Source organism: Typopeltis vanoorti, chromosome 19, assembly GCF_054136105.1.
Source record: "Typopeltis vanoorti isolate ZY-2024b chromosome 19, IOZ_Tvanoo_1.0, whole genome shotgun sequence".
In the NCBI taxonomy this organism is placed as follows: Eukaryota; Metazoa; Arthropoda; class Arachnida; order Uropygi; family Thelyphonidae; genus Typopeltis; species Typopeltis vanoorti.
This window is the reverse complement of record NC_143567.1, coordinates 46,799,013-46,821,199: the sequence shown is the minus strand read 5'-3', so window position 1 is coordinate 46,821,199 and position 22,187 is coordinate 46,799,013. Positions and strand designations below refer to the sequence as shown.

Sequence of the window (22,187 nt, the reverse complement as noted above, 5' to 3'; positions counted from 1 at the left end):
GCTTTAAAACTTTCTTACATGTTCTTCTTTTCAATATGAAATTCAATTTTATCTTGCCCAAGACTAAATAGTGATCACTTCCAATTTCAAATCCTCTGTACACTCTGGTGTCCTGCACCAGGGAGAAAACATCACTATCAACAATAACATAGTCAATGAGACTTTTCTTATTCCTTGCCTCTTCTCTCCATGAATTTGTGCACATTTTTATGTTGGACCATGGTTAGTAATAATTAGTCCATGTCCTGAGCAGAAATCCAACAGATATTTGCTATTATTATTAGCTTTGCTCTTTTCTTCAAATTTTCCCAAAATATTTCTGTGTCTCACACAATCATTTCCTACTCTGCTATTTAGATCCCCAACAAGGACCAACTTTTCCTTTTTCATTGTGTCAGTTGCTTTTTCTAAAGCCTCAAAAAATTCCTCCACTTCTACCTTAGTAGAACTAAGTAAATAATGATCCTTCTGTGGGACTATAGGCACAAATAAGTCTCATTGTCCAGTTCCCCATTCTCATATTTGCCCACATTACTCTACTTGAGACTGACTGCCATTCAAGATTAGCCTCGTATTTTGTGTTGAATACTATGGCTACTCTTTCTTTTCCTTGATTGTCATTGCCTGAATATAACATTTTGTATTTATTGCTCAGAAAGATCTCACCAGTTTTTGTCTTTTTTGTTTCAGTCACCCCTATTATGTCGATCTGGTACTTATCTAATTCCTCAGCTAGCTCCATTTCTTTGCCATTCAGGCTTCTTATGTTGATAGTACCGATCTTTAACTCTGGTGATGTTGAGTTGTCCAGTTCCCCATTCTCATATGTGGGCAAATATGGGAATGGGGAACTGGACAATGAGACTTATTTGTGCCTATAGTCCCACAGAAGGATCATTATTTACTTAGTTCTACTAAGGTAGAAGTGGAGGAATTTTTTGAGGCTTTAGAAAAAGCAACTGACACAATGAAAAAGGAAAAGTTGGTCCTTGTTGGGGATCTAAATTTGTTTCTGTATGGGTGTGTTTTCAGATTTGTTCCAGTAGCTGACTTTTCGTTGTTCGCCCTGGTTCCCTGCCAAAAACAACGGGTGCCTTGTTTAACCGAGCGATGTCCCAGCCAGCATGAAATTTTGTCATGTACCATCATTTTTTTTTTATTTTGGTTTAACCAATAAGAATACAATTTGGTCGGATAAATCCCAAATTGCCCAAATGAAGAATTGAAATTAAAATTCAAACATGGGTACAAACAATTCTGATTGCAAAAGCAGATGCCCATAATTTATCCTGTATTGCGGGCTGTAATAAAAAAAAAATTAATTGCATTTCCACCATCATGTTTAGTGGAATGTGGCTTCACAAATCGGCTGCAAATAGCTGATCGCAGTGATTTAAAATGCTGCTGACAAATATAGAACCAAATATCAATAAATTGGTAGCAGCACGCAAGGCTCATCCTTCTCATTAGGATTGTTTTTAATATTACTGATCATTATTTATTATTTTATGTGCGATTTTTACATATGTGCAGTTTATGTTTGTTTTCTTAATTTTAACAGTGTTATTAAATTTATATGCAATTTATGTTTCTTTTGTTGATTTCAATAAATAATTTTAAAATTTCAGTTCCAAGGTCTCTTATTTTCAAACTTCAAAAATCTGTACTAGATGCATAATAAAACACAAATTTGTTTCTGTATTTTTCTGTTTGTTCGCTTAAAACTTGAGAACTACTGGTCCGATTTTCTTTTATACTTATCAGGTAGAGCTGGTCAGGTTTTAGAAAGTAGTTTGGGGGGGGGGGGGGCTGAATTTTTTTTTTTTTTTTTTTTTTTTTTTTTTTTTTTTTTTTTTTTTTTGGAAAAGGGGTCAGTAATTCAAATAAGTTTGGGAACCACTGATCTAGGTGGGTTGATACAGTAACAAGTGCCTTGGAAGACCAAAATATAAGATCTGAGAATACTGTGGAGTCCTGACAGATAACAGAGTAATTTTGAGGGAAATTGTTAATACGAAGTTAGTAATGATGTAAACTTTTCATGTAATAATATCTAATATCCTGTGCATTGGGGTACATGTCAGAATGTTGATGATGATTTATCATTCATTCATCTAACTCCAGGTTTATTATGAGGTTTACTTCTTGGAAATAAACTTAAATGTTAAATTTTCTAACATGTCCTTTGATATCCATTCTGCATTAAGTGTAATTTTAATTAAACTGTGGCTTCCAGTTAACTGATACGTCTTTGTTCCTTTGTCATACAATCAAAACAAATGTTTTTGGAATTGACACTTAAAGTTTCATAATTCTCATCTTCTTTGTCTTAATTCTCTTGTTAAAGTCAAATGATTTTCATCCTTGTCTCTTATAAATTCACAGAGACATTGCTTTAGATAACTAACATGGAATTTGCTCCAGAAATTTAATTTACTATCTGTTTTATTAACAGCTGTTTCATTCTCCCACTTGGTATCTTCAGTATTAAACTCCCATGAATAACACTGCTTTTTTTTCCTATCTCATTAATAAGTAATTCTCCAATTATTATAAATTACAATAATACATTTGTCCTTCAACTGTATAGCTCACATGGTTACTAATCATTTCGCTGTTCTTCTCATTCAGTATTTCATCAATCTTGTCAACCATGGTGGCTGAGTTGATGGTATATCAAACTTTCCAACCACTAGGCTGTGGGTTTGAATTTCATGCTGGGCATGGATGCTTGTGAATGTCTTTAGTTGGAAAATAGATTTCTTCATCCATTGTGCTGCCTTTCTTATTTGGAGGCTTTGAAATGGCCTTGAAAAATTTTCCGTATTTTGTTTCTACAGCAATATTTCCAGACAATGTAAAAAAAAAAAAAAAAAAAAAAAGGAAATAATATAAAAATATTAAATATGATAAAAGAATAAAATAAAAACATTAGCCCACCCATGAAAGGTTTATAACCCATTATGGGTGGGCATCACATTAAAAAATAATAATAATAAATATTTTCTGATATGTAATAATTCTTTTTTTTTTTTTCATTTTCCCTGTGCACTTCAACATTGTGAATACCCTCAATAAGCCACAATTCAAGGAATCCCCATAATATATGTTACTTAATTTCTCCAGTTTAAGCCGTAGGAGCTAGCTCTCTAAGTTTTACGTACATCTAGGAACATGAAACTATTCAAAGTACATTTGAATGCCAGAATTTTCCTTTTTTAACATTTAGTTTGGTGGTAGTCATGAAATCATGCAAATATGCAATTAGCTGATCTTCAGAGCATGCCAGGTCTCTTGGAGTTGTGTACAGAAATAGTTTCTACAAGGAAATGTCTCTCCTACCAGAAATCCTCCCCCCCCCCCATCTGTTTCTCTCTTTCCATTCTACTCACTTGCTCACTCAACCATAAACACAAGTAATCTTGTTTGTTGTTAGTTATAGAAATCCTGAATCACATTTTTTCATCTTACAGCTACTCTTGCCTCATATTAAGACTATCAGGCCACAACAGCTGTGAAACAGAGTTGCTTCATCCATAATTCCAACCAGTCCAACTCTTTGTGCAGATCTTTATTTTCTCAAATCAACCTCTCTAATAAAAATCATTTTCATCTGTGCTAAAATTTTAAAAGTTTAGCATGCCCTTCTTCCCAGTTTTATAATTAAAAAAAAAATGAGGTGCCAAAATTGATTACAGTTTTTAGCACATTCTTCACTTACCAGAATACAAGACGATCCTGACTACTTCCTGAATAGGTTTTCTAACAAATCCAGGCTTTTTTTTTTTGTTTTGTTTTGTTTTTTTCCCTCAACCCTTCTTAAAAATGTTATTAATTTCCTCTTTTCCAGGTGAAATTCTTATAAAAATGTTACCTTGAAGAGAGGTTGTAGGGCTTCTTTGCATGGAAAGTTGGGTTTTTCATCTGCAAGACAAAGAATATAGAATATACACAAGCACGTGATCTTAGTTGCTCTGTGATTGCAGTCAACCCAACACAGCCTCTTCTCCAGATAATTTGGATCACAACATGGTCTTGATTTCTTTTTCTTATGGAGCAGTACTTACATAGACACTCTCAGCCTTCTGTTGTTTTATATTATAATAATGCCAAATCAGATCTTCACGATTTCTATTTTTCCTATCTTTGATTGAACTTTGTCTTGCATTTAATCACATTAGTGACACAGAAAACAACATATTGAAACTGACTTGCATCAGAATTCTCCACTTTTCTGTCCATATTCAAAGTTGGTAGTTACGAACAAGTTAAATTCAGATAGATTTTGAAAAGATCAAAAGTAAAGAATATATTTTTATTTATTTAATTAATTAATTTTTTTGACAAAATTCAATCTCTTTTGTATCCACATAATTCTATTTCTCATTTTGTTAAAAAGCTTCGGATTTGATATTTGTCATAATTTGATTCTATACAATAATGGATTTCTGTCATTTAACAAAAATTCTTCTAGTTTTTAGCAGGCTCTGCTGCAACTGAATGTCCTTTTGTTACAGTGAAGAGGTATTTTATTTCCGGTTCTGTTATGTATTTAATAACAAATCAATTTGATCTTATACAATACAAATTAGTTGACTGTTTTTTTTATACAGCGAGTTTTTAATATATATATATATATATATATGTATGTGTGTGCACACATATACACATATATCTTTGGATGATAAATCTGAAAAAATATTTTTTTTTTTGTTATATTTATAGCAAAAATGGAAGAATTCAAAAAAGGGGAAAAGTTAATCTTATAGGACGACTTCAACTTTCAACAGAAAAAAGTAAAGAAGAGGATAATGAAAGTATAGTACAACTTAGAATATTAAGAACACAGGTAAGTTTCTATTTGACAGCTTAAGTGCAAACTATAATATATAATCAAAGTATAGCTTACCTATGTGAGAATCTTTTGCTGAATGTCTAAAAGGCTAGCAACATTTACACTTCTGAAATTCTAGCTATGTTCTTCACACTACAGTGAAACAGCTGTCATCAGAATGGACAGAAACTCCTATGGCAAAGTCAAAAATCTCTCTCTCTCAAGAACAGTCCTTATGCAGTACCAAAGTACACTACTAACCTTAACAGTGGTATTGCACGCTTTATTGCATTGAAATTGGTCTTCTCAAGAGAGAGAGAGAGAGTTTTGAATTTTCAATAGCAGTTTCTGCCTGCCCATTCTGACAGTTGTTTGACTGATCATTATCACTCCTTTGTTTGTATTCATTTGGGAAACCTACCTATTCTCTGATGAGTTGGCAGTAGCAGATATAACTTGCATCAAAAAAAGGTCCTCAGATCACCTTTTCATAGTAGTACAATATCATAGTACATGATCTTGCAGTTGTTAAGTGTGGTTCTTGTGAAAAAGCCAACCAAACACCATCATTATCAAATTACTGATATGTACCCTCGAGGAGTATACAGCAGCACTTCCCAAACTGTGGGCCGCTGCCTCCTTGTTGGCCATAGGTTTTGTTGATGGGGGGGTGAAATAATGAAACCAAATTTAAAATGTTTTAAGACTAAGTAGATTTTTTTTATTTTAAAAGAAACGTATTTAACTTTTATTATTTATTATTTCTTTTTTGTTATTTTTTATATTTTAATGGAAAAATTCACACATTGATGTTGGTTCACAAACTTTGCTTCCTGCGTATTTCAGCCTTAATGAATATTAGTAAATATTGCTTATTCATATGCTTCATTTCAAAGCAGTGGTTAATTGTATTTACTTCGAATGCTCTCCAGGGAAGCTCCAAATCTTCCTGTCCCTTTCATCATGCGTTCGTAATCAAGGACTGTTGATATTGACTTTATATACATATCAAAACTCGTTTTATATTATCACTGTCATCAGAGCTAGTTTTCTGTTACCAATAAAAGTTTCGCATATACTTCACACATGAAAAAAGCTTAAACAAGTTCATGTGGGGAGATAGTAACTCACTTGCAGTGGTAAACAACACCCCTCCCTAACAGCCACTATACTGCAGAGGCAATAAAAACAAGTACTTTTATTATGCCAGTGAATAAGGTATGAGGAGTCTGTGTAATATATTTCTCAACAAATAGTGCAATTAGAGACAACAATTAATGAATCACATGTCTCCTCATACAGAAACTATGCTGTATAGACTGAAACAAAACCATATGTTGCATGGGCAAACACAGTAACTAAAAACTATTGTTATTAATTAGATGTGTGTGAGTTCGATTTCCCAAGGCAACAATAAAATTCAACCGAACGTGTTAAAATTCATAAAAGTGTTAAAACTAAGTAATATATATATATATAATGAATGTTATGGCAGTTTCACATATGGAATTCGGTTGAAGAGAGTTAACATTTCAACTCAATTGTCAGTTATGCTTTTATCTTTCGGTTGCGTGATCTTTTGTTAATACCCCACCAATCATATGCACGTTTTAATAACCTGCCTTTGCTGTCTGTTTCGCGTTAGGCTTAATTACCGTAAAGGGAGAAAAGTCACAAAAGAGAAAAATGTTCCTGGTCCGGGGATTCCCTTATTCAGGTAATATTCACTAATTTCATGTTATCAGTCTGTGATGTGCCAGTATCGGTAAGTGGTGATATTATTTGATCTATTCTACGTTAAAAAATTTAACTCTAAGATGGATAAGTGGCTGATAAAAAAATAAAAAAATCCCGCGAACAATCAGAGGAAGCAGAAACAGACTCAAAAAAAGGACAGTATTTCATATTTTACCAGAACAGCCTGCATCGTCTTCAGAACCAAACGGTAAGAGGCAAAAAATGTAATATATGCATTTGATTTTTGCAATATTCGCTGTGTATGTTTTGTATTGAATATAAATACAATAAATATTATAATAATATATCTCTCTATTACAATTTTTTTTCGAGGGGGGGCTGTGAAATATTTTAATATTTGCAAAGGGGGCCCTGGCATCCAGAAGTTTGGGAAGCACTGGTATACAGGATATGATAGTACTGCATGAAAAACTTGCATCATTACTAACTTCCTATCAACAATTTCTCTCCAAATCAATCTGTTACCTGTAATTCAGATCTTATCAGATCTTATATTTTTATCTTCTAAGGCACTTTTTACTGTATCAATCCACATATATCTTGGTTTTAATCTTGGTCTTTTTCTTACCAACCTGACAGAGAACACTTATTTTGCTAACCCTTCCTCTCCCATTCTGCTTAAGTGACCATACCACCTGAGATTAGCTCTGCTAACACATTCCTGGATACTAACAATGTCAAGTTCTTTCCTAATAGATTTGTTTTTAATATGATATTGCCATTGATACCATCTCTTCATGCCCTAATCTTTCTCAGGACTCTCATGTCTGCGGTCTCTAGTCTTTGGTCAAGTGTTTTATTTCTAACCCAGCTCTCAGATCCATAACTTAAAATTGGTTCGAACACTGTCTTGTGTACAGCTAATTTAGTGTTTTGACTAATTTCTCTCTTATTGCATATAAATTTATTTAATTCACTTCTTACCATACCAGCTTTGTTGATTTCTGTTGTCTATTTACATATTTAATTTACCATCTTCACTAAAAAATCATACCTAAGTAGCTGAAATGTTTTACTTGTTCTATAGGTTCTTCATTCACAATGCAGTTGATATTTTCAATGCTTCTGCCTATTTTCATTGTCTTTGTCTTGTTATTGCTGACCTTCATACCATATAGCTGTTACAACAGTTATTCAATTTAGTCAAGGAATCGTGCAAACTTGTAGTGGATTTATTTAGAAGTATAACATCTGCATAAAGCAAAGAGCTGACATTAACATCTCCAATTCTGATATCATTTTTAATACCACTTTCTTTCATAATGTGATCCATATAGATAATGAATAACAGAGGGGATAATGTACATCCTTGTCTGTTAAATCTGGTGTGAACCCTTTTATACCATGACCCCTACTGGCACTTTCTGCAATTAATCCCCCCCCCCCCAGATGTCTGGATACGCTTTCCGTGACCAATTAGGGTGGCGTTTTTCTGCCAAAGATTCCTGCGGGCCGTCTGCTCGTGGCGATGTCCAAAATCAGGAGCTTTGACCTTGGACCTTACCTTGTTTCTTGCTAACCCTATGAGTCACATTTATTAAACTTTATTAGCTTATCAAACTTTTCTAAGAATTGACATAAACCTAATCCCTTGTTTCAATTGTTTAACAGCGAGCCTTTACATGCAAAATTCTTATGACCAATATTCTATAATTTAATTATCTTATTTTCATCATATTACAACAAATTTTCTTATGTGAGTTAACAAATACTCTCAGTTGTATTTCATACTTAGATGCAAGTATGTATTTTTTTTTTTTATTAAAGGTTCCTACTTGTTAAATTGTGACAAAAATTAAATTCCTTTTAGGAACTTTATTAATCACAAACTTTAACAATACTTCAAGGATATCTGTTTCTCCAGTTTTCATGTCACCTTTATCATCTCTAATTCCTTTTACAGCACTCTTTCCTCCATTTCTGAGCTTCTTCAACAACCTCCAGAATATCTTGCCACCTTCTTGATATTTATTTTCTATATTATTATTATAATTACAGCTATTTTGCCTGCTTCAGTTTAGGAGTACCCCTGTTTAAATGTCATTGGCTATTTACTCATGAATTCTTAGGGCATTATGAGTGTAGATGTACTAAAAAGTATATGTAGCCTAAGGAATAGAAAATTGCACTTACCTTTTTCTGGGTGTTGTGGCTTTTCCTCTGTCTGCGATGTCGAAAACTGCAGAGTGTGTGTGGGGGGGGGGGTAGGCAGTTTGGTAGAATAAGTAAGAAAAACCTGGGTTTTTTTTGTAATATATAGAAACACATACTTTTGTATAGGGTGGGGAAAAAGTGAAAGGGTTAATTTTTTAAAATAGGGAGGGGGAAGGGGAAAGGTGGTTGATGGGGTGTGGACCGTTTCGACTATTCGTGGTCGTCATCTGAACACATTGGGAAAGTGGAAGCTATGTCAGGTCGGGTGGGTGCTTCTGCTTTAGAGGTGTTTGTGTGTGGTCGGGGTTGTGACCTCAATTTTATGTTGTGAAGCTTCCAAACCTCGGAGATTATGTAGGGCCTGTGTACGTTGATAGAGTTCACGTCACACTTTATAGCTATTGTTTCCGATATTCTGAGCATTGTTTCATTGTCTTGTCTGTCTATTATGATGGCCTTGTCTATCTGCGGGGTGTGTTTTTGTTCAAGGGCGTGAACAGCTATTTCCGTTTTTCCTGTGCTTTGTATACGATTTTTCTTTTTGATGTTGCGTTTTTTAGTGTTTAAATGTTCTGGAATAGGGATGTTACAGTAACGGAAGTGTTCTTGTAGTCTTGCCTATAAAGACCTGATGGTGGAGCCTGTGTAGGTGATGTCACAGTCTTTTTGGCAGGGAAATTTATAGACTACATTGTGCTGTTCAAATATTTCTTTTTGTGTGTGAGGTTTGGTGGATTTTAGGAGGTTTGCCAGTTTTTGGCTTGTGGTGAATACCAGTTTGTAGTCAGTATGTTTGAAGATGTATTTATAGGCTTTGTATGTGTTTTGAGTGTATGGTAGTTTGATAATTTTTTGTGTAGGGAAGTTCGTTTTGGTACTTGGGTTGTTTTGGCGGTTTTTTGCCGTCTTGTTTGCGTAGTTAATCAGTTGTGTAGGATAGTTGCGATTTAAGAAGATCTGTGTTAGTTTTTTTATTTCAGCGTTTAGACTATTTTGATTGGTTGAAAATTTGTAAGCATTTATGAATTGTGATAAGATGACGGATTTTTTAACAGAATACGGATGGTATGAGTGAAAATGGAGGTAGTTTCCGATGTGTGAGGGTTTGTGGTATATTTTCGTGGCTATTTTGTTGTGTGTTCTGGTTAATGTCAAGTTTAAGAAGTTGATGGATTTGTTCTGTTCGGTTTCTGTGGTGAATTTTAATCTGTTGCTGTAGCTGTTTAGGGATGTTTTTAAGGTGGTGATGTATGTGGGATTACCAATGCACAGAATATCGTCTACGTATCTGCCATAAAAGGTGATGCCGGGGGGAAGGGTGGAGTAGAAGTGATTCTATATGTGCCAGGAATAATTCCGCTAGTTGTCCACTGATGTTTTGGCCCATGGGGAGTCCGAAGATTTGTATGTACATGTTGTTGTTGAACTTGAAGAAGTTTGCCGAGATTACTAGTTTTATTAAGTTAATAATGTCAATGGGCGTTAGTTTAGTACGAGAGTGTAGGGTGTGGTCTTCTGTGAGTAGTGTGTGTACGATGTCTAAAGTTCTGGGGACGTCCACGTTAGTGTATAAAGAGGCCGCATCCAAAGAAGTGAGGATGTCTTCTTGGGATATGGTTAGGTTTTTTATTTTTTTGAAAAGGTCGTCCGTGTTTTTTATCATGAAGTTAGACGTTGTGGTTAATGGTTTGAGGAGTTTCGCTACGAATTTTGATAAAGGGGCTGTGGTGGTATTTTTGTAGGAGACTATTGGTCTCATCGGGTACCCGTCTTTGTGGGTTTTTATTTGTCCGAACATACAAGGGGTGCGTGTGGTGCGGGGGATTGTGTTTTTCAGTGTGGTTTTGTCAATTTTATTTTCATTTTTTAGGATGTGTAGGGTATCGTTGATTTGTTTTATGAGGTTGGAGGTGGGGTCAATTTGTATTTTTCGGTAGGTGTGTGGGTCGGTTAAGATGGCTGTTATCTTGTTGTGGTAATCGGCTTGGTTTGTGATGACTACGGTGTCCCCTTTGTCCGCTTTATTGATAATAATGTTCGGGTTCTTCTTTAGGGATAAAAGGGCTTCTTGTAAGTTGGGGGTGATGTTGGGTTTAATTATTATTTTACTGTTTATGATGTTGTTAATTTTGTGGAATATTGTTTCTTTGTTAGGGTCATACTCTAATTTCGCTTGCATTTCGGTAATGATGTCTCTGTTTTGTATGTATTTTGGGGAAACACCAAAGTTTAATCCTTTGTTCAGGATGGTGATTTCGTCGGGCGTGAGATTGTGGTGTGATAGATTGATAATGGAATTGTTTTTTGTTGGTTCTAAGGCGGAAATATCCGAAGGGTTGGAAGCAACGCGATTGTTGTATTGGGTGTTTGTTAGTGTGTACCATTTCTTTGCGTGTCGATCTTCTAATAATAGCGTGTAGTCGTTGATGTGCGATTGGGTATTATCCCAAAAAACTGCCCATTCGTTAGTTGTTAGTAGCTGTTTCAATCTGTTTTTTGTTTTGTGAATGTATGAATATGCTTGTTGTTTCTTTTTAAATCTGTTGTTTATGGCTTGTTTTATGAGGGCATGGGATGCTCGGTAGCAGATTTTTTTGTTTCCGTGAATCGTGCTGTTGCCGCGTACTGTCGCGAATTTTGGTGTGATGTTGTGATCGAGGCATTTTTTGAGGAAAGTTATGTGTATTTTTTGAGCGGTGTATGTTAGGATGGTTTTTTTTTGGTATGTACTTTTTGTAAAGTTTATGCACTCATTGAACATGTGACGTGCGACCATGACATATGCTTATGTTGGTATGTGCGTTAGGTGAAGGCTATTTTTAATGGTGTTTGTGATCGAGTGGGGGGGGGGGAGTTATGAGTAGAGAGCCAATGTTAGGGGTTGTATGGTTATAAGACACAAGAAAATTATGTATATTATTTCTGGGAAAAAAAGACTGTGACATCACCTACACAGGCTCCACCATCAGGTCTTTATGGGCAAGACTACAAGAACACTTCCGTGACTGTAACATCCCTATTCCAGAACATTTAAACACTAAAAAACGCAATATCAAAAAGAAAAATCGTATACAAAGCACAGGAAAAACGGAAATAGCTGTTCACGCCCTTGAACAAAAACACACCCCGCAGATAGACAAGGCCATCATAATAGACAGACAAGACAATGAAACAATGCTCAGAATATCGGAAACAATAGCTATAAAGTGTGACGTGAACTCTATCAACGTACACAGGCCCTACATAATCTCCGAGGTTTGGAAGCGTCACAACCCCGACCACACACAAACACCTCTAAAGCAGAAGCACCCACCCGACCTGACATAGCTTCCACTTTCCCAATGTGTTCAGATGACGACCACGAATAGTCGAAACGGTCCAGACCCTGTCAACCACCTTCCCCCTCCCTATTTTAAAAAATTAACCCTTTCACTTTTTCCCCACCCTATACAAAAGTATATGTTTCTATATATTACGAAAAAAACCCAGGTTTTTCTTACTTATTCTACCAAACTGCCACCCCCCCCCCCCCACACACACACACTCTGCAGTTTTCGACATCGCAGACAGAGGAAAAGCCACAACACCCAGAAAAAGGTATGTGCAATTTTCTATTCCTTAGGCTACATATACTTTTTAGTACATCTACACTCATAATACCCTAAGAATCCATGAGTAAATAGCCAATGACCTTTAAACAGGGGTACTCCTAAACTGAAGCAGGCAAAATAGCTGTAATTATAATAGTTTATAAAGAGGAGTAACATGGGAGTTTTCCCAGAAATAATATACATATTTTCTATATTCTTACCAAAATCTTCCCATGACTTTTGTTTAGTTTTCTTACATTTGTCTCTGTATTCTCTAAGAGCACAAGCTGTCTTATTTGCCAGGAACTTTTGATATGCTTTCTTCTTTTCCTTCACTGCCTCTTTAACTTCCTGTGTCCACCATGGAGTTCTGATTTTTCTATGCTTGCTGACAAACTCACCACATGCCTCTCTGGCTGAATCAATCAATGTTTTCTTCAGGGCTTGCCACTTAATCTCCAAGGTTTGGTTCCTGTTCCCAAATACTTTCATTTTTTCTTGAATGATGTTTGTGTATTTTAGTTTAGTCTATGGTTCACATATGAGAGATGTGAACTTTTATTCGCTTTAAAACTTTCTTACATGTTCTTCTTTTCAATATGAAATTCAGTTTTATCCTGCTCAAGTCTAAATGGTGATCACTTCCAATTTCAAATCCTCTGTACACTCTGGTGTCCTGCACCAGGGAGAAAACATCACTATCAACAATAACATAGTCAGTGAGACTTTTCTTATTCCTTGCCTCTTACTAACACAATTTGTGCACATTTTTATGTTGGAACATTATGTTAATAATAACCAGTCCCTGTCCTGAGCAGAAATCCAATAGGTATTTGCTATTATTATTATCTTTGCTCTTTTCTCCAAATTTTCCCAAAATATTTTTGTATGTCTGACAATACACAGAATCTGCTAAATAATCTGTTCAGTAGCAGAGTATGAATCATTTCCTACTCTGCTCTTTAGATCCCCAACAAGGACCAACTTTTCCTTTTTCATTGTGCCAGTTGTTTTCTCTAAAGGCTGAAAAAATTTCCTCCAATTCGACCTTAGTAGAACCTTCTGTGGGACCATAGGCACAAATAAGTCTCATCGTCCAGTTCCCCTTTCTGATATTTGCCCACATCACTCCACTTGATATTGCCTGTCATTTAAGAAGATTAGCCTCGTATTTAGTGTTGAGTGCTATGGCTACTCATTCTTTTCCATGAATATTTCAGTCATCCCTATTATGTCGATCTGGTACTTATCCAATTCCTGAGCTAGCTCTATTTCTCTGCCATTCTGGCTTCTTATGTTGATAGTTCTGATCTTGAACTCTGGCGATGTTGAGTTGGGGTGTGTTTCAGGATTTGTACCAACCAAACATTAAAACTTTTATATACAAACAAAAACTAGTCATGTGTAAAAGGCAAGTAATTTTTATGAAGCTTAAGTAATATTAATCCATCAGATTTTTGAAGCTTTTAAGCTGTAAATTGCCTAGCATCATAATTGAAAAGGTGAAGCACAAATGACCTAACTGAGAATAATATAATTTTTTTATTTTTAATTAGAATATACATTAAATGACTATTATATATAATTATGTAATTTCTGTGTGGAATAATTTAAATTCACATATCAGTTTACACTGATATGTGAAATTTTATATCAGTAATAATTTTATCCTGAACTAGTGAACATATCAGTGTTATTGTTGATAGCAGTATCTTCACACTTTCAAGATACAACAAGAAACTTTGAATAAAGAAGGGTAACTAATCAGAATCAGGATACGAGACAAATCAGTAATCAGAATTTGAGAAAAAATTAGCAAAGTAAGTCCAAAAGAGTTTTTTTCGGTACATAGCAAATAAGAGAAAGATAACTTACTGTTGATGGTAGGAAAGTGACAGAAGCAGAAGAAATAGTTAAGTTATTAAGTGATCACTTTTGCAAGGGTATATTATCCAGGTGGTGACTTTGCAGTTACTGATGTGACAGACTGACATGAGAATTGAGGTAGATGAACTGAAGGTACTCACCATATTGAAAAATATCAGTGTATATACAGTAGTAGAGCTGAATAGAATGTCAGTTCATGTGCTACAACAATATGCAAGAAAACTGGCAGAGCCTCTGACAAAGTTGTTTAATATAAGTCTCAGCTCTTGCAAGCTTCCAAGGGAGTGGAAAGAGGTCTTGTGCCAATAATACATCCACAATCAAAGTCACTAAGATCGTCACATTTACCCATGTGCATCAATTGCAAGACACTGTTGGGAAGCCCCAATGTCTTCCTATTTACCGTCTGCTTTCAGTTTGGGTTTGTTCACTCTGTGTGTGTGTGGGGGGGGGGGGATGCCAGTCAACTTTCCATTAACCATTACTCTAATGTTTTGTCCATTGAGTGTAATATGCTGGTGGATATCACATCATGCTAAAGTACATAACTTTACACTTACTAACAACTAACATTGAATTGACAACCATTATCGTTTACCCACACTCTACACCTTGAATTGTTAGAATCACAGCTCCTGTTCATATCATACCTGGTCACCAGGCTCATAATCTTAACTCTTCTCTCTTATGCTCTTCTTTTTCATCTCACCCACCAACTTGAAGGAGATGAATATGGTATGGGAAAGGATATGAAAATATCCTCTCTCATTTATCTCCTTCAAGTTGTTTGTTCCAATGAATATAATCATATCTTCTCCTCGTTCCATCTGCTTACCTATAGCCTTGGTTATGTCAGATATCTTTGCTCCCGGAAAACACGCTTTTATCATTCACTTGTCCAGCACACTCCAGGCATTTTCCAACCTTTTCCTACCAGTAGTGTTTTTGCAACCCCACTCCCCCGATGTCATATTCATGTTTTGTATGATGAAGTACTCATTGAAGCTGAGATTTTTGTCATCACATTATGCTCTTCTGTTTTTTTTTTAGTTCTTCTACTTCCATATTATTTCCCTCACTCATTTCTATCACCACCATGTACTCTGTCTACCACACATTAATGAATTCTCTTATCATTCTCTTCTTTCTATGAAATGTGAGCAATTTATAAATTGCTCACATTTCTAATGAGTGTATCTTACACAAAATAATTCTATGTAAGTTAAACAAAAGAGCTAACCATTGCTGTTGCTTTCTCGCCACACACACTAACTGATTCAGTTTAAAAATATACTGAGTTGGTTTTTTATTGAAATGCTTAAACTAAAGTTAATGCTCTAATTAAATATAAATCTTAATATTAACAAAAGGAGCCTCCATAGCTCAGTCAATGTGAATATGAATGTGAATGCCCTTTGGTTGATGAAAAGACCTGGGTTTGAATTCCATCTAGAATGCAAAACTTTTATTTGGGCTTTTTCAACTGAAGGTGGGTTAACTGGTCTCATGATGGAGGTGGAAAAGTTTTGCTCTTGAAAACTTGGGTTTTTCATCCCTTGTAAAGGTGAAAACAGGTAATCTGGCCAGAAGAGCACATGCAGTTTACAGCCATAGTAGACAGTGTGATTGCCTTAACATAAGGTTTCTAAGAGGTCATAATACTTGACTACATTAGGTCATTGAACTTAACACAAAAGGGAAGATGGGATGTTAAAAAAAAACATCTCTTTGACAACAATAAATGCACAACTTATCACCAAGCAATTTTTTTTTTTTTTTTTGGAAGAACCTTATAATTGTTTATGGCTTTCGTATGGATACTTAGATGTTGATTATCACGAGCATGAGTGATATGTTTAATCGAAGAAAAGATGCTTAGAGATAATAATTAAATAAAACTTAGTTGATTATTAATCCATTATCTTGCCTTCGAATATTGGCTTAATAGATACATGCATGTATGCGTAAAACACAGATGGTAAACAAATGAAACACTAATAATCTTACAGTCGTAACTAATGTCCTCTGTGGGTGCAATAAGGAGAGCTTGATTGTTGGATGGCATCTCTCATATTTCTGGTAGTAGTGTGAAGTGGTCATATTTATTTAGGATAGGGTAGAGGTTCCAAAAGTAGGGGAGGGAGTGCAAGTTGTTGGTATGAAGCATTATTTTAACAACAGATGGAAAAGGAAAAACATTTTTAAAATCCTTTAATTGGTTGAGGTAGTTTAGTTGTTATATAGTACTGTAGAATTCACTCATAAAGCCTCATTAATTTTAGAAAGTAAATAAAAATATATGTTCTTGTAAATACATTTAAAATTACCAACAATATAACATACGAGAAGCCAACTTTTTGCAACAGTATTTTATATCTGAAAAGTTTATACATATTCATAGTATTTTCATGTCATATCAGGTTATTGTTCTGGGAAGGAGTGAAACTGATAAAATATTTTAAAGTAGGAGCACAAGGTATATAAGTTTAGAAACCTCTGAGTTAGGGGAAGCTAGATCTTTAGCTATGGCTAATTATGAGTTGCCTTTGATCTCTCCCTCATTGCTGAGGATAATGATCTAATGCCTTTTATTCCCCTGTAGGGAGTAGTTGAGGATGTTTTATTCCTCTCTAACTTTTTGGAGAAGACTGCGGGAGCAGTTCAGTCTCCACCAGTAGCCAATCAGTGATAGCTGGCTCGAGACTATCACTAATTATGAATGGCATCTGGTGAAGAGAAGCAAAAGTACTGCCACCTGGTACTCCCTTAACCTACCACAGTATATTATTGTCTGAAATAGTGTGGGTTCTGTGATTGATTTTCTTGAGTTTAAGGAATAAAAATCCTGCTTTCCTCTACTAGAGATTGACTAACTTGGGAACCAGTCAAAGACAGGGTTAGAAAAAGTTCCTTTAGTTGGCGACTAGATTCGAGCTCAGAACAACTTCCTTCAGCTGCCCTTTTCTTCGTATCCCTACTTCAGTGGGGCTATGGGGGGAAGAGATTTTTTTTAATGCATGTAATATTTATTTAAATTTTATACATATTCAAGGAATTATTTTACAAAGCACTATAGCTGATATGAAAAATGAATTACTTTAAAACATGCAGTTGACAAACATAATATATTTAATCTCATGTATTCGTTTGTAATTCAGATAACCAAATTGAATTTTAATCACCTTTATTCAACTCTGTAAATAAAAAGTTAAAGCTGCTTTATGTACTTTTTGGCAGAAAATATATGTTTTGTGTCTAATGGATTTTTTTTAATTGCAGGAAGCAATAGTAAAAATAATGAAAATGAGGAAAAGAATCACCAATGCCCAACTACAAACAGAACTAGTAGAAATCCTTAAAAATATGTTTCTCCCATCCAAAAAAATGATCAAAGAACAGATAGAGTGGCTAATAGAACATAAATACATGAGGCGAGATGAAGAGAACATCAATGTATTCATCTATATGGCCTAAATAATATACTAAAAAAAAAAAAAAATTAAGCAAGTGACTTTATCACTTGCTTCCATTTGGTGTAATGTCACTTTGATACAGGTGGAGCATGTTCTACATCTCCTAACCAGTATTTATTTTACACCATGTAAGGTACTGAATGTTTGAAGTGATGATCCGTGTGTTGCCTTTCAGCTACAGACAAGTGGATGGTGCTCTGAGGTGGACATGCAAAACATCGTGTTTCCTTTGTTTTACCTTCTCTTTATACAGCAGCTCATTCTGAATAAAAAATGAATCAATTGAATAATGGAGTGATTCAGCCCTTCCCTTCAAGATTATTGATTTGACTATGGACAAAAATTCTAACTACTGAGTTATGTAAAGATATCTTGCATAGAAATACCTTATTTAAATGCAAATGTTGTATGTTACAACCAATGTAAATTGTTCAGAGTTTTCTGCATCTTTTGTATACTAAGAAATACCATACTGGATCTAATTAGATCTATAAATTCCTTAGGTTCATTGCTAACTTTGTGCAGTTTTTACCTTAAAATGTACTTTAGGAAATTTGTAAAGCGCTTCTTGATTTATGTTACCATAATTTCAATATGTCCCTAGTCAGTTCTCTATAAATTTTTACTATTTGTAAGTTTACTACCCCAATCCAAATTTCGTTTTGGTGGTGGTAAGTGACTGTGTAACCATGATAATTTGTTAATATAGTTTCCTTTAAAGAATTTAAGCAGTATGTTTTGATTAATCTGGTGTAGAAGAAGTAATATAGAATAAGTTATATCATTCCAGTATTAAAATTATTGAAAAGTCAGTGTTAAATCACAGATGTGTGATCCTTATCTGTATATCAGTTAATTGCACAAAAGTGGAGGAGGAAGCATTATTACAAAGTATGTTCAGTTGCATCTCTCTCTCAGCATCAAGACCGTTATGTTTGGGAGATGATAAGAAGGTAACTTTTGTATTAAATTTTATTACTATATACACCATGAATATTGGATGTATAAAGTTTTTAATGTTAATAAAATAACATGGTTAAGAGTCACACACATGACCCTTTTATTAATACCTCTCTAATTTCTTCGTGATGATACATAATGTAACATTGTCTCCAAAACAATTAAAACTTATATTACAAATTTCTATTCTGTTAGGATTACTTGTGACATAAAGAATGGTGGTATTCATAATATATGGGATAGAAGCCTCTTTCTTAAGGCTTTTTTTTTTTTTTGTAAACTAAACTGATTCGTTAGAGAAGTAATAGAATGTTCATAATGATTTGAATTTGTAGTGAACTCAAAATCCTTAAAGTGCTAAATGTATTTGTTTTATTATACATTTTATAATGTTTATAATTTTAATTTATATTTTCTTATTCCAACAAAAACTCTGGTTGTTTTGAAATTTTAATGGATATCTCTTATATTAGTAAAACAATGAATTTACCATAATCTAATATTATTACTGATTTTTGCTTATTCTCTGGCCAAAAATATTAGAGTTTAGAAATATATAAATATATTTATAGTCATAAATATAAAATATAACAGACATTTTTCACTTTTTTGTTGAAATGTAGGTATAGGAATATTATTTCTGTGCATCACTTACTCAAAATATCCTGTGATATATGCATTGATATTGTCAATTTCTTACTTTCAAAATGCTTTTATTTTCATATTAACAAAAATTTAATAAGTTTTCATAATGCGCTCTAAATTTTACTACATTGATTCACAGATTTAGTTAGACGTATCACTTTCAGGACAAAAGTTTTGAACAGTTATATAATTGACCTTTCATAAGTTTGATTTCAGATATGATAGCCATACTAAGCAAAATTAATTACATCCTTAATTGAGGGTCTTTAATTTATTGTTTTGTTTAGTGGAAGACATCAAACCCAATTGTTTTTTGTGATTTCCACTCAGCAAAAAGTATACATCATATATTTAGTGGCAAGACCAAAGGTTAGATAATCTGCAAATGCTGCTCATTTCATGTTTTCAATAAGCAAAGTAGTGGTCTCTAGTGATGAAAATCATCCATCCCCCAACATCAGTATACAAAATGGCTTCTTAGATCATATGAAATTGTTTGGATTTTAATGGTTGTGTTCTTATCATATTTGCTAGATAGTAAAATCTGTCAAATATGGTGAAAGTTTTTTTTTTTTTTTTTCAGATGGTATTTAATTTTGTATGTTGTAATGAAATACTTGCAGAAAATTTTCTTTGTAGTTTAGAATTCTCTTTTGAAATAATTGTTCTTGTGTCCAGAGATTATTTGTTTATCTATGGCCTATAAGTTTTATAGGGAGGGAGCACTCTTTTAATCTCTGCCTTTAATAGTCTTAAATGTCCTTTCACCTTAATAAACATATTCAAAGTAAATATAATAAGACTGCATATTTATGTTTCGGAGAAAGGTGCAAATTATGAAGTGAGTATAACTGGAGTTATAAAAGCAGTAATTAAAGAAATCGAATAATTTATTTATTTACAAGGAAAATATGAATGAGGATATGAAAGTAGTTTTTACAACTTAGGGCCACAAAACACATAACTGCAATGCATTAAAATATATTAAAAATATTAAAATAATTAGAAAGTATGAGTATGAAAAGATAAATGTGCTTAATCCACAATGATATAGATATTTATTGAAGATTAAAAAACCATATTATTTTGTCAATGTCATGTTTTCTGACATATGACATTGGCAAAACAACTTAAAATATGAATTTTTGCTTCAGTAGAAAATGTTTTCTTTCATCTTACCCTTCACATATTTTTTCACAAAATTATATAAAAACTAAAATTTTATAGAATAAATTATAGTTGTTTCAGCATCAACAATAAAAAATGACTAATGCTATATGCAGTAGATATACAGGATGAAGGAACAACAGTTGCTAGAGCAACCGTTGTTCCTATTTCCAAGTTCTTAAAATGCTGTGTAATTCTTTTTTCAGAGGCATGTTTTAATTGAAAGAATATATGCAGAAATGATAAGTTAATGGGACCAAAATAATATAGCATAACTACAGTGAACTTAAAGGTTTTTGTTGCACTATTGAGTGTTTGCTAATATTAATTAGTAGGGGCATATATATGATTACTTGTGCATTGCGAATGAAAATATTTGTTTAATGGGAGAAGCATATATATATTTTCTGGAAACAGATTGTATTTCTTCAAAGGAAATTCTGTTGCTTATGATCATATCAATTCTATATCTTGAAGCTTAAAATAGCTTCAAGATGTAGAATTGATATGATCTTTTCAATATAAAATAAAAAATTGCCATCGTCTCTGTTAAATTCTGGACAAAATTTGAGAGAAACATGTATAATTAGATAAAATAAAAGTTTGACATCTCTGCAAGATGCATTGATAACTGGATCTCTGTCAGATACCAGAAAATTATAATCTGGTTGTTTATCTGATCTCTCTGTCTTAAACCAGGTTTATGTGAGGTTTTTTACAGAGACAAGAGTTGAACAAGTTTCACATTTTCAGTGACTGACCCTTTGGGACTATTAATATCTAACTATAAGCTGGGAGCAAGACCACTTCTGTTTACTGGTGCAGTTCCACAAAGGCTGTGTACAATCTTTGGTGGAAGTAAAATAAGGGTAGTGGGAAGTTCATCCATACACAACTTCCAGTAAGATATGCATTTTCGACCATTTTAATGGGTCTTATCACATTACTGCAGTACATTTCATGATGAATGTCATGACAAAATGTATGATTATCCATACAAGGTGAGTGCAGAGGCAAGTTATAATAACACTGTTTTGTCTTTTCACTAGCACTGCAAAAAAATAGAGCAAATGTGATGAATAGAAATCAGTTCTATTTATTTGCATGTGCTGGTGATGATTGTAGGAAAGAAGGGTATATGGAAGGAAATATATGGAATGTGTCAATCATGCATTACAGGACAAGTGAGAAAAGTTGTTACTGAAAATTATAGAATTGAGAAAAATAAAATTAGGAATAGAAATAAAATATGAAGGGTCTGCAGCTCTACAATAAACTAATAAAACATTTTATTATAAAGGAATGACATTAATAATAATAAGATATATAGTTTTAAATAGTATTTATATATATAATTGAAAATTTACATCATCAGGTGGACTCGAATAATTATATTTTATATTGAATCAGATCTTTCCAATAAAAATGAGTGTTAAAAGTCTTGAGTGTAAAAAAGTTTTTACACTCAAGTGCAGCTATTTCTATAAAGGGAAGTTTTAAATATAAATTCTGAGATAGGGTAAACAAACATCTACCAATCAGATAATCAGATGTTATTTCACAACTCTTCTCTTATAGTGGAAAGAGATAGGACTACTAAACTAATGCACTATATTTGTGTAGAAAGTCATTGCATGATTACTAACAACCAACTTGATATTTGCACCTATTCTTGCTTCTGTGCCAAGCTCTTGTGAGCATGGCTTTAGTGTATTCTAG

General features: G+C 33.7%; 1 protein-coding gene across 4 annotated transcripts in view; it reads left to right on the top strand.

Annotated features, from left to right (window-relative positions):
* Positions 1–18,743, top strand: part of Cul5 (cullin 5) — a 241,247-nt gene extending 222,504 nt beyond the window's left edge. For all 4 annotated transcript variants that reach the window (XM_090409605.1, XM_090409608.1, XM_090409606.1 and 1 more), the window contains 2 exons: positions 4,726–4,849; positions 17,503–18,743. In XM_090409605.1, coding sequence (XP_090265731.1) covers positions 4,726–4,849; positions 17,503–17,697 — 319 coding nt within the window. In that variant the 3' untranslated portion in view covers positions 17,698–18,743. The remainder of the gene's footprint in view (positions 1–4,725; positions 4,850–17,502) is intronic.
* The last annotated feature ends 3,444 nt before the right edge of the window (positions 18,744–22,187 follow it).